This window comes from Dermacentor andersoni, chromosome 4 (assembly GCF_023375885.2).
Source record: "Dermacentor andersoni chromosome 4, qqDerAnde1_hic_scaffold, whole genome shotgun sequence".
NCBI lineage: Eukaryota > Metazoa > Arthropoda > Arachnida > Ixodida > Ixodidae > Dermacentor > Dermacentor andersoni.
Window position 1 is genome coordinate 114406084 of NC_092817.1, and position 14648 is coordinate 114420731.

The 14648-nt window shown below is 45.2% G+C and overlaps 1 protein-coding gene across 12 annotated transcripts in view; it reads left to right on the forward strand.

The window, feature by feature from the left end:
* LOC126537500 (cleavage and polyadenylation specificity factor subunit 6-like) overlaps window positions 1-14648 on the forward strand; it is a 62867-nt gene that overhangs the window by 24708 nt on the left and 23511 nt on the right. For 4 of the 12 annotated variants that reach the window (XM_055074298.2, XM_050184529.3, XM_055074306.2 and 1 more), the window contains 7 exons: window positions 105-134; window positions 624-824; window positions 2189-2388; window positions 4458-4566; window positions 6237-6343; window positions 7594-7772; window positions 13961-13984. In XM_055074298.2, coding sequence (XP_054930273.1) covers window positions 105-134; window positions 624-824; window positions 2189-2388; window positions 4458-4566; window positions 6237-6343; window positions 7594-7772; window positions 13961-13984 — 850 coding nt within the window. Of the gene's footprint in view, window positions 1-104; window positions 135-623; window positions 825-2188; window positions 2389-4457; window positions 4567-6236; window positions 6345-7593; window positions 7773-13960; window positions 13985-14648 lie in introns of all 12 variants that reach the window. The other 8 variants (XM_055074302.2, XM_055074307.2, XM_055074308.2 and 5 more) reach the window with 6 other exon arrangements.

A 14648-nucleotide genomic window follows, 5' to 3' on the forward strand; every position in this document is an offset into this window, starting at 1 on the left:
TTTGGATTCGATCACTGGTCTAATGCAATTCACTTGACACACCCCATCTCATAAAACCTTTTTTTTTTTTTCCTCTCTCCCGTTCCATCTCCTTTTGTGTCCAGTTGGCTTTGATGGCAAGGGACGAGGCGAACGTAAGTTGTCTTAATACTTTAACGTAAGGACGCGGGTAGCAAGAATTTGCCTTTTTACAGATAAGCCAGATCTGTGGTTGCATTTTCATAAGCTAGCATTGTAAGGACACGGCTATGACCAGCAGCATTGCAATTGAAATCAGACGGGGCTGTCTAGTGACTTGTGTTGGGTTTGCTATAGTTGGCCTGAACTCGAGTGGCAGCTCTGCTTGAGTACTGTTCGTTTTTTGCGTTGCCATATTGGTAAATTGGCGGCCAGCAGAATGGCAAATTATATGGCAAATGTTCCGCAGCTGAGCTTGCCTGCTTCAAATCTGGACGTTTCATGTCTTTGTATCCAATGGTCAACAATATTGGCCTTGGAGGTGCTTGTAAAAGTATGCAGGCACCCATGTCTGTCTGTCTGAGCATCTCACTGGCTGCCTGTTTGATCCATAGGCCTTTGTTGGCTGCACTGAAGTGACAGTTGAGAGTTTTCTCGTTTGCCAGGTGATCCATACCACTTGGGGGGTGGCGGTAACGACAGGGGTCCCCCTTCGGCTCGGCTGGGGCCCCGGGGCCCTTCACCCCAGGGCCGCTCAGAGCGGAGCCGCCCCTTTCCAAACCAGGGACGCATGCCCCCTGTGGGACCACCACTGATTGGGCAGGCCCCACCGCCTCCTCAGTACACTCCAGGTGGGCCCTCACACAGTACGTTCTGCACCTACCAAGTGTGATTCTCTTTTGTTTGTGTGTATGTGCATGTGTGTGTGTGTGTATGTAAATAGGTTGGTGGGTTAGAGAGCACACACTTTCTGTCAAGGAGAACTCTTGTAAGGTTAGTATTTAAGCTAACATAAGATAACCCTAACAAAGGCCCTCGGGTGTCACCGTCTGTCACTGTTATAACATGGGAGCTTTCCGATTACTGTGATGTTGTAGGCAACCAAATCGTAAAACGTGCAGACTCATTTGGCTTGCATATGTATACAGTAGACTTCCGTTAATTCTGCCACAACTGAAGGTCCTGGCTGGCGCCCGCGCATTTCTATGGGCAAAAGTTTTTATTTCAATCCTAAAATTGGCTTTTGTCAGATAATTTGAACTTTATCAGTCAGCACACGTGTGCCTGGTCCTACGAGGACCCCAGTAGTGACCCCTTTAGAGGCAGCATCGGTTTTGATGGAGCTCGGGGAACAGTGGATGCGTTGAACACATAAAAAAATCTCCTGTCGAAAACTCCTGTTTTCGGCCTGCCCTAGGAATGTTTTCAAAGTGGTTCAAATGTCTGCTTACAATATTTACCCTATTTTAACATGCAATTCTTTATTTTTCTTTCTCTCTCTCTCTCTCTCTCTCTCTCGAGAACAGCCTGCGCTGTGCAATAGTATATGAAACCAAAACCGCCTTTGTGGTGTTTGTATGCTTTACTGCGTAACATGGCTGTATAGGGACAAAGCTGGCATAAAAACGTGCGGAGAAGCTGACTTTAGAAAACCAGCTGGCATATTGCAGAACACATTTTTCTTGCTAAAAAATGCAGTGTGCCTTAGATTTCACTTTTGTGTACAAATTATATTGTCATTTCTAAGTTATTTCTCTCCTTTGGACACATAGAAAATGGGCATGCATTTGATTTGGGGGCATGTTAGAATCGAGCAGATAGTGGCAAATAAATCAGTAGTGTGTCATTACGTTTTTTCTGCGTCTTCTACTATTCAACCCACCGGATAATTTGATAATAATTAACGGAAATCGACTCTATTGGCATTGCAGGAGTAAGAAGACCTGTTCATGCCCCATCTACCTGAACAAAATCTGTGGTCTTTTGTTCATCGCTCAGTTGTTACTTTCTTTTTCTTCGTTTTCTTTCTTTCTTTCTTTCCTTTTCTTCTTTTTTTTCCAGAGCAAGCTTAACTGTCATTTGAGTCTAGCTCTGGAGCCTCTCCCTTGTGTGTATGAGACAAAGGAAGCGATGTGGTTTTACTTTTGTGGTGCCGTTTTGCTTGTTGTAGGAGGTGCAGTGAATCTAGTAGTTGTAGCACCGAACCTTCTGCGTGTGCCTCTATTCTCAGACTACCCACCTCCACCAATGAGGCTGGGAGGACCTCCGCCACCGCAAGTGCACCCCCCAGGGCCGCCACCTCCTCTGCGGCCACCGCCCCCACAGAGTGGTCCCCCACCACCATTGCCAGCCAACCTGCAGGGCCCCCCGCCACCCACTGGGGCAGTGCCCCCACGAACAGGACCACCGCCACCAAGCCTCTTACGCATGGTGAGGGGCTGTCAGTCACGAGACGACAAAATGGTTGTTAGGCAAGCTTGTTGGTATGACGACCTAACGTGAAAAATATCGCAAAAACCCCACAAGAAGTTAAAAAAATGGGAGCTCCAAAAGATCAAGGAAGCACCCAATGTCAACCTTTCCCTTAATCTTTTGCCCCGTTTGGCCAGACAGTTTAAGCTAAGTGTTGCTTATGGTTGGCCCCGCTCACACTTCTGCACTCGGGTACTGCAGACAACTGCTTTGATTTTGCATGGCAGAGATAGAAGCAATGTAGAGTCAGTCTGGCTGCAAAATCACTAGTGGGTGCACTGTCACACTCCACTCAATCGGCTTTGTAGCAGTCGTTCCTTCTTCGACTACTGGTGCGAGCCTTGTACACGCGTGCACTAGCGTTCTTGCTGCATGGCTGTGGACAAATTGTAGATACACTGGCCTGAGCCGAGAAAACTGGAAGTGCTAAACCAAGTCGTGCTACAATCCGATGGGCCTTCGTGGGAGACGTTTGCAAGTCCTGCATGTTGCCAAACACTGTTGCTTTTCTCTGCAACAATCTGCGTATTCTGTGTGCCCGTGGTGCCTTTTCTGCCACTGCAGCACATGAAAGAATTCTGCATTTTGGTCTTGAGTAATGGCACAGGGAACTTCAGTAACAGTCTATGCAGGTTTCCTCGAGTAACCTTGCAAGTAAAGCAAAGGCTTGTACCTTCATTTCCTTTGGTCACACAACACTACTTGGACGCTGCGCAAGGAAAACATATTTGCTCGAAGGGCTGCCTGTTTTATTCGAAATGCACAATGTGTTGCATAATTTGCAAGAACTAGCAAACTGCAAGAAAAAGAAAAGGCAACCTATCCTCGTTCGTTGCATTGTAAAACACATTCCTTATGTGTTGCTTGGGATAGGAACCACATCTTGGAAAAAAGCGCTATCTGGGCAGAAGTGCTGTGCTAGGAAATAGCTTAGGTTTTATAGCTCAGACTGCACTTCACTTACAGAACAGGGTGTGGCCACTTATCGTACTTATAATCTAACGCACATTTTTTTTTTTTTTTTTTTTTTCTAGTAAAGCTGGTCCAAAAATCGTGTGTGCGTTAGTATTGGATAAGACCCTAAATCTGTGTTACTATATCGCAGTGGTGGAGCAGCTGCGCCAGTTGTGCCATTCTGCGCTAAAACAGCATTTTAGCAGAAAATTGCACTGGGCCTGCGGCAAAGCATGCATAAAAGCAAAACCCTCCTTGAAAAGGCAGCAGCGCAAAAAGACATGGACGGAGACTAGATGACAAGGGCGAGCGCTGATCTTTGTCCTTGTGCTCATCCTTGTCTTGTTTCCGTCCATGTCTTTTCGTGCTGCCGCCTTTTCAAACATGCACCCCTTCGCCACATTAAACCCTCCTTCCGTCGATGCTTCACGGCTTGCAAAACTGAAATCAAAACCAACAGCACACTATAATCATCGTCATAGAAGGAAGCGGAGGTCAGTCTATAAAGTTTCTCACTCTATAGTGAGAAATTTATGGGCTCGTCGGAGTCGTCCAGTTCGTCATTTGCTCATTTTTCTCACGGACATACAACATAGTGCCAACAATTCCTACAAGAAATGATTAGCGAGGAACTGTGTTGCTAGTGCCTATGGGCACTGCAACTGTGGCAGTTCAGCCAGCTGGAACTGATAGTTAGTTGAAGGGATGGTTTTGGTGGCTGCACAAATTTATCTTTTAACAAAATGTTTCATTAGAAGTACAATTGGCAATGATTATGCATGTGGCCACAATCTTATTGCCTTTGTGGGTAAAGAGAGAAAATACTATTGCTCATAAATTTAGAAACATGGGTCGTAATATGTAACGCCACGAGAGCAAGGGCAGCTACAAGCAAGAAGATTACATGTAAAATCCCTGCAAAAATCATAGTAATAACAATGTTCAACATATTCAAACAAATGCCACCCATCATTCCCATGGTAGCTGAATGATTGCAGCGCCAGAAGTTCCTATAGGAATTCTGGTATGGCAGAATCCAATGTAGCCTTGCTGCTCTTGTGCTGCCCATACAGCCCCCTCCAAGAGGGCCTCCGCCGCCGCTAGGAGCACCCAGGGGTCCACCGTTGATACCAGATCACAGGGGCCCACCACCTGTGACCAACGACTGGGAGAGGCAACAAGGTGAGATAGAATTCTTCACATCACTGGTGTGTTTTCAGCACAGAGTTGGGACCCATAGCGACAGGCATTTCGTTTGAAATGCCCTTGTGATAGTAGCTGAACCTCATTTTGATGGAAGAGGTTACAACAAAGTAATCGTTACAAAAGTAATGTAAAAATTCATGCATTTGTACCTTACTCTGTCAAAGCAAAACTTCCCGCACCAGTGGAAAAAATATGTTTCAGCTCTATCAGCCAGTAGCAGATACCTTCTGGATTAGTGAATGCAAGCATTCCTTTACAGTGCTGCATGGCTCTCTGTTATGCAAGCAGCTAGTGCAGTGGTCGTCATGGTATGGATTTCTCCTATTTGTGTGCTCTGACTGCATTGCTAATAGTTGTTGCTAAAGGTTTCATGGCTTTAAATAAGCTTTTTTCTTGTTCACTGCTACCATGGGTGCAGAACCAGTAAGGATTCAGTAAAGAGAGGATTTCCTAGCATTTTATGCACCCTTTCCTTTTCTTTTTCTGACTTTAAAACAGACAAAATGCCACTCAAGACTGTGGCTGCGAATGTGCGTGCCTCACCTTTTGCTTCTGCCTGCACGTGATCCAGTAGTGCCAGCCGTCTGTGTTGAAAAGGATAGCTGGCGAGGTCCCCAAGGCCAGAAAGTTTAGGAACCTCTGGAATGGGTGGTCAGCTATGGCTGCCAATGTGCTGTTTTTCCCCTAAAGAGTTACGTTCAACAAATACAGCAGAGCTCTATGATGGGACTGTTTTCGAGCTCCATTGAGCCTGATGGGGCGGGGATGGCTTGTCAAAACGGTTTGTAGAAGGCAGGTGGTAGGTGACAGCTGTACCATAAAACAGGGTGAAGGTTGTAAAGCAGGATTGTTTAACTGGTTAGTAGTTGCGTGCTCGCTAGTCCAGGACAGGCTCGACCGACGGCATATTTCATTTTGTGTCTCGTCATCGCAGTGCTGTTTTCCCAACAGGAGAACCAGTAGGTGTTTCTCTCTTTAATGCAACAAATTTCTACTTCTGTTGCAGGAAGCTCTCCTGTAGGTGCTAACTGCATACTTGCATTTCCCTAGCCCCATCGGGCCTTGATGCTGTGGTCAAGGCTATGCACACTGGCTCAAATGAAATGATGTGCTATTTTTGCCTTAACCCATTGTTGCCACATGCTGTGCCACTTTTGACTTTTTATTGCAATGGCAGTTATATGGGTGCTTGACACGCGATGAAATTGGGGAATTTGCAGGCATAAGACGGGTAATTTGAGACTGGTGGGAGAAGCCTTACTCTTGCGATGCACGTAAAATATGCTGAGGTGCACTCGGGCCACCGCTGAGCAAATGCACGGCCTATGCACCTATGATCTGCAGCAGATGACGTGCTTCCATGATCACATGACCTCCTTGAAATGGTATAGAGAGTGGCAGTATGAACATTCGCTGTAAGACATATGTGCACACCCAGCTGCTCACGATCAATGGATGAAGTCTATTCATGTGTGCCTTTTATGCGCCTGATGCCATACTTGTAAGCAGATGTTTACTTTAACTTGTACGGCCCTTAAAGCTAAGAGTTTTCCCCTCTGGGTGAAACCTGCAACTTTTGTGGGCCACCGTCTGCTGGTGTTAAGCCACTAGCCTGAGCCTCCCTGCCTTTTCCTCCTCTCTCTCAGGTGGAATGCATTCTCTGCCCCCAGTGTCGCAGCCTCCACCCCACCCTGGTGGAGTGCCCCCCGGCCCTGCCCCACCGGGTATGCCTCCCAATCGGCTGCCACCGCCTGGTGAGCTGCTGACCATAGGTCTTGCTTGTTGGCACTTTGATTACTGGGGGACATGATGGGCCACAGCTGGCTCAAGCCAAAGGAAAGCATCTTACCAGGTGGAGAGATGACGCATCACTTTCGGGTTACCTTGATCCCGTCAATGTGGGCCGGAAAAACTTAGCAGGAGTAGTAGGTGTCCAAAGCTACCTGGCACCTCAATGCATATGGTCGTAATATTAATGAGAGCTTTATGATGTGTGCAGATTTTGATGAGGGCGCTGATTGTCATCATTATAATGGTACTCTGCTCTACATAGCTTGACCCCAATAATGCATCCCCTTTATGCCATGATATGCATTTGATGAGCCAGCTAGGGCTTGGCAGACCCGGCATAGATTGCATTGGGTGTTGAGATTGCTGTCGTAATAACTGCCATGCCCATTTAAGAGCTCTCTTGCTTTGAACGATCAAGAACCTTTTTACATCCTGTGGCTCATAATAGGAAGTTATGATGTTCCGGTGAGTCTTTTGTTAAAGAAGTTGTCAGCAGATCAAGATAGATCAGGGACAAGCCGTGCCTCTTTCGACTACTGTTGATCGTTTGAGCACATTCCTATGAAAAGCTGCAGTTACTGCTTAAGCTTTTTGTACTTCAAAGCCTACAGCATTGGGCTGCGGATAAGATCGAATCCCGGCCACGGCGGCCGCATTTCGATGGGGGCGAAATGCGAAAACACCCGTGTACTTAGATTTAGGTGCACGTTAAAGAACCCCAGGTGGTCGAAATTTCCGGAGTCCTCCACTACGGCGTGCCTCATAATCAGAAAGTGGTTTTGGCACGTAAAACACCATAATTTAATTTAATTTAATATACTTTGAAAGAATGAGAGTGTTGCGAGAAACGCCAGCTTGATACCACACCAACACCGCATGTGCCTGCACGTAGTAATGGTAGCCATAGTGAGAGTATGCATTGTAACGCAGCAGAGCTCATAAGTAGAACAAAAGACAGGCAGCAGCAATTAGGCGAATGAGGCATGAAATAGAAAACAATTCGCCAAAGCTCTCCAAACTAAGCAAGCAGCTTCATTTTCCCTCAAAAGTATTTTCTTATTGTAAACACACCATCTAGATCCACAATGCACCCTGTTGGCATGCTGAAATGTGCAGCATTACTTCCCTGTTGAGTCACCAAGTGGCTGGCCACTGGACAAAGCAGCGAGCTTGGTTTCTCTTTCCTGTTTCTTTTTTCTTTCTCGCCCTGCGGTGCCCCCAGTGGTGCCGGCTCCAAACGTGCCGCCGCCAGCGCCCCATGTGAACCCGGCGTTTTTCCCTCAACATGCGGGACTGCCGCCACCACCAACCACGTCTCAGCCTTCAGACCCGTACGGCAGGCCACCCCCTACGCAGTACACACATGACTACCGTGGACCCACCAATGACAGGTGAGTTGGGGTGGGATTCAACCATACATTGTCTTTTTGGTATATAGGGATTATGGGTACATAATCCCTATATAATATGGGTACATAATCCCTATATAATCCCCTTTTTGCTAAATTAGACTCTATTGGTATAACTGGCCCGGCACTGCAATTACTACGTAACTATTTGAAAGATAGAGAATACACTGTATCAATCTCCAGCACTTACTCGCATCCTAAAACAACTAACATTGGTGTACCACAAGGATCTATATTAGGACCTCTCTTGTTTTTAATATACATTAATGACCTCCCAAAGTACCTAAAGTCCTCTGACTGTATCCTTTACGCTGACGACACTACCATCTTCTCCTCAGACAAAAGTATTGATTCATTGATGCGTAAGCTTAATCACGACGCGGCAAATATTGTAACCTGGTGCCAACAAAACAAACTACACATTAATACTGCCAAATCTAACTTCGTCATCTTCTCAGCTAAACAAAAACATATCTCAGTGTATCCATCGCTAACCTTTGCCTCCAGTGTACTTTATCCTACTGATAGTGCACTGTTTCTTGGCGTCATATTAGATAAACACCTAAAATTTGACGAGCATGTTTTATCCTTAACAAAGAAGGCAGCATATGGAATTAGAATATTAATTAAAGTTCGCAATTTCTTTAATATGAAGACACTCATCTCCCTCTACTACGCTTTTATTCACACGCATATTAACTATTGCATATCATCATGGGGAAACACGTATTCGACACATTTATCTCCACTACAGCATACCCAAAATCAAGCAATTCGCATCATCACACGTAGCAGCTACACATCGGAAGCATCTCCATTGCTCAGATCTAACGGCATTTTATCGTTACAGAAACTAAATAAATACTCACTTGGAATACTTGTTTATAAATCTGTCAACGGAAAGCTCCCGTTCCCCATAATTACTACCAGCCAGTATCCATATTCCACGTCTACCCGTTTCGCTTCTACCAACAGCTATTTACTACCAAAACCTAGAACTAATTATGGTAAATTTACTACTAATTTTTCAGCCACATTACTTTGGAACTCATTACCGTGTCATATTAAGATATTCTCTCATTTTTACACATTCAAATCAAACCTTCGTAAATTTTTGCACTCAATATAACAATTTCATCGTTATCATTATATTAATAAGTGTTTTGTGTCGTTAAATATTTTACGGCGTAAGCTAGTGACTAACTTAATATGGTGTCTTTTGTGTTTGCATATAGCTGCGTTGTATTTATATATTCTACTCATTTGTAATGGGAGGTCCCCTGTACAGTCTGTTGACTATGGGACCTCCCTCTGTATGTATGTATAATCCCCATTTGTAACCTGATTATTATGCAAATAAAAAATACTTTTCCAGATAAAAAAAAAAAAGAGTAGGGTGTCATTAAATTAAGTGCCTAAACAGTAATAATTAGCAAACATTATATAAACACTTTGTTCAACTTTACTGGAAGAGAGGGTCTCATGTGAAGGTGAAGGGCCAGGCGGGCATCTGTGTATGCGGGTATAGCCCAGATGCCTCCGTGTAAAATTTTGGCTTCAGTAAACCACCAAGCTTAAACTGGGTGTCCCCTTGAGGAGTGGTCGCTACTGTAGATGTACTTTCACCAGCCAGGTTCTTCAGACTCTGAGGAAACTGTAAGGATGTCCGAGTAAGTTTGCAGTCATGGGAAGCTCGTTAGGAGACCTTTCCTTGAGCTTCACTCCACCAGTTTCACATTTGTCAGTAACGGTGTCTGATCATGTGACTTAGTCACTACGCTATCTTGTGCAGACGTCACGCTTAGCTTTGACCCTGCATTGCCACAAGTTTAGGTTTCCCTGCATGCTTGCAAAGCTTCCGTTTATGCACGGCAAGCTGTGCATGTTTGCCAGCTGATCGTCCGTAGACTCTCGTACCACTTCTGGTGACCATAAGTTGAACTTCCTTGCCTTCTCGCATAATTCTCTCCAGCTTGATTGTTACTGATTGCTACCATGGCATCAGGTGTATAACACAGTGACTGCTGATATGCTTGCTTGTAACAAAACTGCCGGCTTGCCAGTAAACGTGATGTGACAGTGTCTGTGAACTACACAGGGTGCAGAACCTTGCTGAGGTTTTATGATGGTATTTTACAGTGCCACAGGAAAGTTCGTACAGCTGACTTTCATTAATTCAGCCTTGACGGAACCGATAAGATTGATTCACTATCTGACAAGTTGAATTAAACAAGATGCAGAAAAATGCCAAAACACGCTGCTGATCCATTTAGCAGTATTTGTCAGATTCTAATGTAGAAATGACATTAAAGCTCCTAAACTAACTAGAAATGTAATGCACACACAGTCTTTTTGCAAGAAGGGTCAAAGGTCTAATATGTGTAGCACAATTCATTGAGTCAGCTTTGCCGTGTACAGCACTCTTATTCGATAAAGCATGCGAACGCAGTTTGGTTTCATATTTGATCAGTGCCAGGCAAGCAACTTCTGGCCCAGTTACCTTGGAGGACGAAAAGCAAGCATTAAAATCGGGTAAATACCATTGTCTGGCATTGTCAGCTGTTGTTGCTTGTTAAAGTCTGCCCAGAGCAGGCTGAAAATAGGCATTTTCGACAGGATTTTATCTTTTTTGACTTCTGTTCAACATTTTCAATATCCCTTAAGCTCTGCCAAAACATGCTGCTACTAAAGTGGTTGCTACTGGGGTCATGAGCATGCATGCTGACTGTTCAAGTTCGAATTATGCAGTGAAGGCCAATTTTATTCGCATCGAAATAATGAAAGTTTAAGCCCATAGAAATGCATGGATGCCAGCCGGGACCTTTATTCGGGATTGAATTAACTGAATTAGTGGAAGTCTACTGTATAATTGATCAGGTCTAGGAAATTGGGTGTCGAAAAAAGCTAGTCGGCAAATGTACTTGTAAAGGTCTTAGCTGCACAGTCATTCTTTATATTGCTTGCATGTAGCTCTTGCCAGCTATGCCATGTTGCTATCATTGTACTGTGCTTGCACCACATTGCTCTCGGGCCACGTAGAGAAGCTCACTCAATGTTACGAAGGGTCTATGTATGGCTCGCTTCTCCGATGGGCTCAGTGGCAGAGCCAGATGCACCTTCAGGGTCTCTTGTCCAGCAGCTTGGAAAACTGAAATCCTGGAACTGTTCGGGCAACTGCCAATCAAGTTACTTTATTTACTTGCATAATGAACGCACTTCTTTTCCCTAAAGATATGCGTGAAGTTGGGTTGCGGGGTAAAATTTTGAGTAATTTTCTTTTTCGTGGCCACCTCGATTGCACTAGCAAGTGTGTAGACAGCTACACGAAGTAAGGATGGTAGTTTTGTCAGCCGTATAAACTTGCAAACTGAGTGGCGAGAACACAGCACGCACAATGGTATGAGCCGCCATAGACTTGGCCCCTGATGCAGATCGCTTTCAAGATAGGGCGTGCCGCGGCTGCGCAATGCGCAGTTGCTGCCGGAGTGAAATGCCGCGCCCCCCCCCCCCCACTCCCTCCCCTAGCCCTGGCGCCATATGGGCGACAGGAAACTGCGTGTTTCCTTCCCGCTTTCCTCCCTTGTGCGCAGGAGATTAAGCCATGATCGTCGGCTTCCCTCGCGTGCTTTCACTTGCAACTACAGCACTTGGCACGTGGTGAAAATGTTGACGATGGCAAAAATGCACCTGGAGCATCCATGTACAGCTGCCGACCATCTATTCGGACCTCACGGGGACTGTGGAAATGTCAGAATGAACAGGTGTCCGAAAAAGCAGATTAAGAAAAAAAAAAATCTTTATTTCCACGCACTTATTCGGGCTCGGCAGTAGGCTTGAAGAAATCATGAATGCAGCATTGCATGCTGTTCCGTTTACGCGCAATCATATAAGCCTGAATCTCGGAGAGGGTCGTACGGTCACTATAAGCGGCTGAAAGCACAGTCACTGCTTGTACACACACTGCATGCGACGGCACTGTAGCACATGGTGCGTCATCTTCCGACTCGAAGTCATCGTCCTGCGGCACAGCAGAAACCTGACGAATGGTCTCGCCGTCGTCGAGTTCTGCGCATCTCAGTACAGCAGTATCGGCACCTGTGAAACTGTGAAATGAAACTGTGTCCGGAATCACAAAGCAGTCACTGCACAGGTCTCGGCAGAACATTTTCGTCGTCAGTAGCGAGCACATCGGAATGCGACAAATCTTAGGCCTCCCAGCACCCGCTTGCCGGCATTCCCCAGCGCAGTCTGCACGGGCGCTGTCGCCGCCATTAGACACTTGACGCTATGTTTCCGTATGCCGCGTTGGATCACCGCAACCTCGACACATCACACAAAGCAAACACCACCACGCCGTCACGCCGACACCAGTCGTACAAACGAAAAATGTGGCCTACTCGCAGCATCGTGCACGAAGAAAGAAACAAATCAGCTGCTGGATTGTCTTGACATGGCTTACTAAGCTGAGACTGGAACTGCTGTGGCCACGAACCAGGCACAAACAATGATGATGAGCGGAGATTTGCAGTAGCGCCACTTCGTGGGGCAGCAAGGAGGCTCCGTTGAAAACAAAAATGGCGTTCAGCAAGTCGAACCATGCACCGGTCAGTCTGTGCATGGTGCTCTCAATCGAGTTGGCTCAAAGAGTGTCCGAAAAATCAGACGAGAGGTTGCAAGGTGTCCAAACTTTCGGCAGTTCTTATACATTATGGTCTATGGGGAGAATGGCAGTGCTTCGAAGCAGATTGAATAATCGAGCATGTCCGAGTTTTTGGAGTCTGAAAAATCTGTCGGCGACTGTAACTGCTATCGCAATAAAAGTAGGAGACACGGGATGATTTGGTATCGGACCCAGTCAGATACAATCGTGTCCGCCAGACGCCATATCAAATGCCAAATTGTACTGTCTCTCCTGCTTCACGGCAGCAAGTTCAGGGTGTGATCATTATACGAGAAAAAGAAAAAACACACTTCTTGATTGAAAAAGTGGGGGCTGCATTCATTGCGCAAGTGCATTTATTATGCGAGTGAATACGGTAATCACATCAATGACATGCACAGTTCACAAGGTTATGTATGTTGGCATCTTCTCAAAGCTCTTATCCCCCCTTTCCCCCCAAAAAATGTCTTCACACGTTTTCAGTGTGCACACAGAACAGCAAATAGTGTGTGTAAGAAGATGGCTGGCTAGTTTTTCATAGCTTCGTTCTAATATGGGATAAGTGACCCTTGGAGGTGACCTGATCTTCAGTCACAGAAATAGCGCTTGGTTAGTTGATATCTTAAAAAAAGACAGGGAATTCATTAACTGGTTCGAACCAGCACTTGTTCTCAACCTAACATTTGGGCTAGGGCATACAGAAGAGAAGCTGGCATTATATTGTCGTTCACGGGCCCCTCTGCTGGTCTGTTTTTACAGCCCAGGAGCAGCTCTGAACCGTTGCAAGAGAGCAGTTTCTTTCTCAGGGCCCTGTACGCTTGTCTCATCAACTCATTGCTTGCTATTGTTTTTACCAAAACAAGGTCCAAATTTATTGTAGCTGAGTTCAAAGCTTTTGCTATAGATGGGAAAGCTGAAAGTTACTAGAACACATTGAACTTTATGATGTGATTCTTTATCTGAAGGCGCCAAGTTAATGCTATCAGTTTCTTACAGTAAAGCTAATATTTTAACACACCTTGCACTGTTGTATTCACAAAAGCACTTTTGTATTAAGCATAATGGTTTGTGTGCTGTTGTACTCTAAAACCTTCTGAACACAAATCTGAAGCTTTTGTAGATCACCATGATATTGTAAAATCAGACACATTCATTATACTCAACTCACACGGGACAATTTCGAAGCCCTATCAGAATTGTATTTCTCTATTGCAAGTGCTCAAGCTCAAGCTATTGCTCAAGCTGCTGAATGGAGCCAATCGCAGTCGAGCAATTCGATCTTGATAGGGCTTGATCACAATCGAAAGTGTGCCTTGTGGTCGGGATATTATTATTTTAATCGTTGCTTTGATACGATAACTGCCATGTCTTGGGCTTTGGCCATTCATTTTCTGTTTTGCTTGCTTGTTGCCTGCCTTTGTTTTGTTTCATTTTGCTTCAGCTTTGATTTGTTGTACTTCTTATCGCTATTTTTTCTTCTTTTTTTCCTTCCGTTTCCTCTGTCCTCTAGCCACCCTTATTCAGTAGATCCGAGGCAAGTAGCAAATTCTGCTTGGGGTTCATACTTCTTTTTTTTTTTTTTTTGCTTGTTTTTTGAACATACTGTGCAAGAAGCTGCAGACTAGTTACCTTAGCTCATGAATTGTCCTTGTCACTATGCATTTCTCGCGATGCTTACTGCTTAGCGGAGCAGGAGCTTTCTTGAAGGTTCTCCATTAAGCAAATGGCCAGTAATTTGGCCACTGACAAAAGTACCGTGTCCCATCTGTTACAAAAGCTCTGCGTAGAAATCGGATGAGAAGCTACTAACATAGGTGCAAGGCAGCTATGCTGGTAATTACTCTTTCGAGTAGCTGCAGTGAGCTGCACTATTTTGGAACAGAGGGTACGCTTGCTTGGCCCGGAGCAATGGGCACGTGTATTCACCAGATGTGTGAAGCCATTGTTGTTCCATCAGAGCTGCAATCTTGATGGGGTGCTGCCGGATAAAAGTGGCATCAAAAGCAAACATCAAAGTAAACTTGACTGTTAGATGAGCCTTTCTCGAACCTTGCAAGTGCTTTCATGTCAAGAGATTGCTTAGTCGCAAAGAACATAGCGACTGAAGGAACACAGTTCCTGTCAGTTACAACAAATGGGGGTCGTTTCATGTGCTACACTGGCAACTAGAAGCCAAAAATTGAGTTCTTACTTTAACA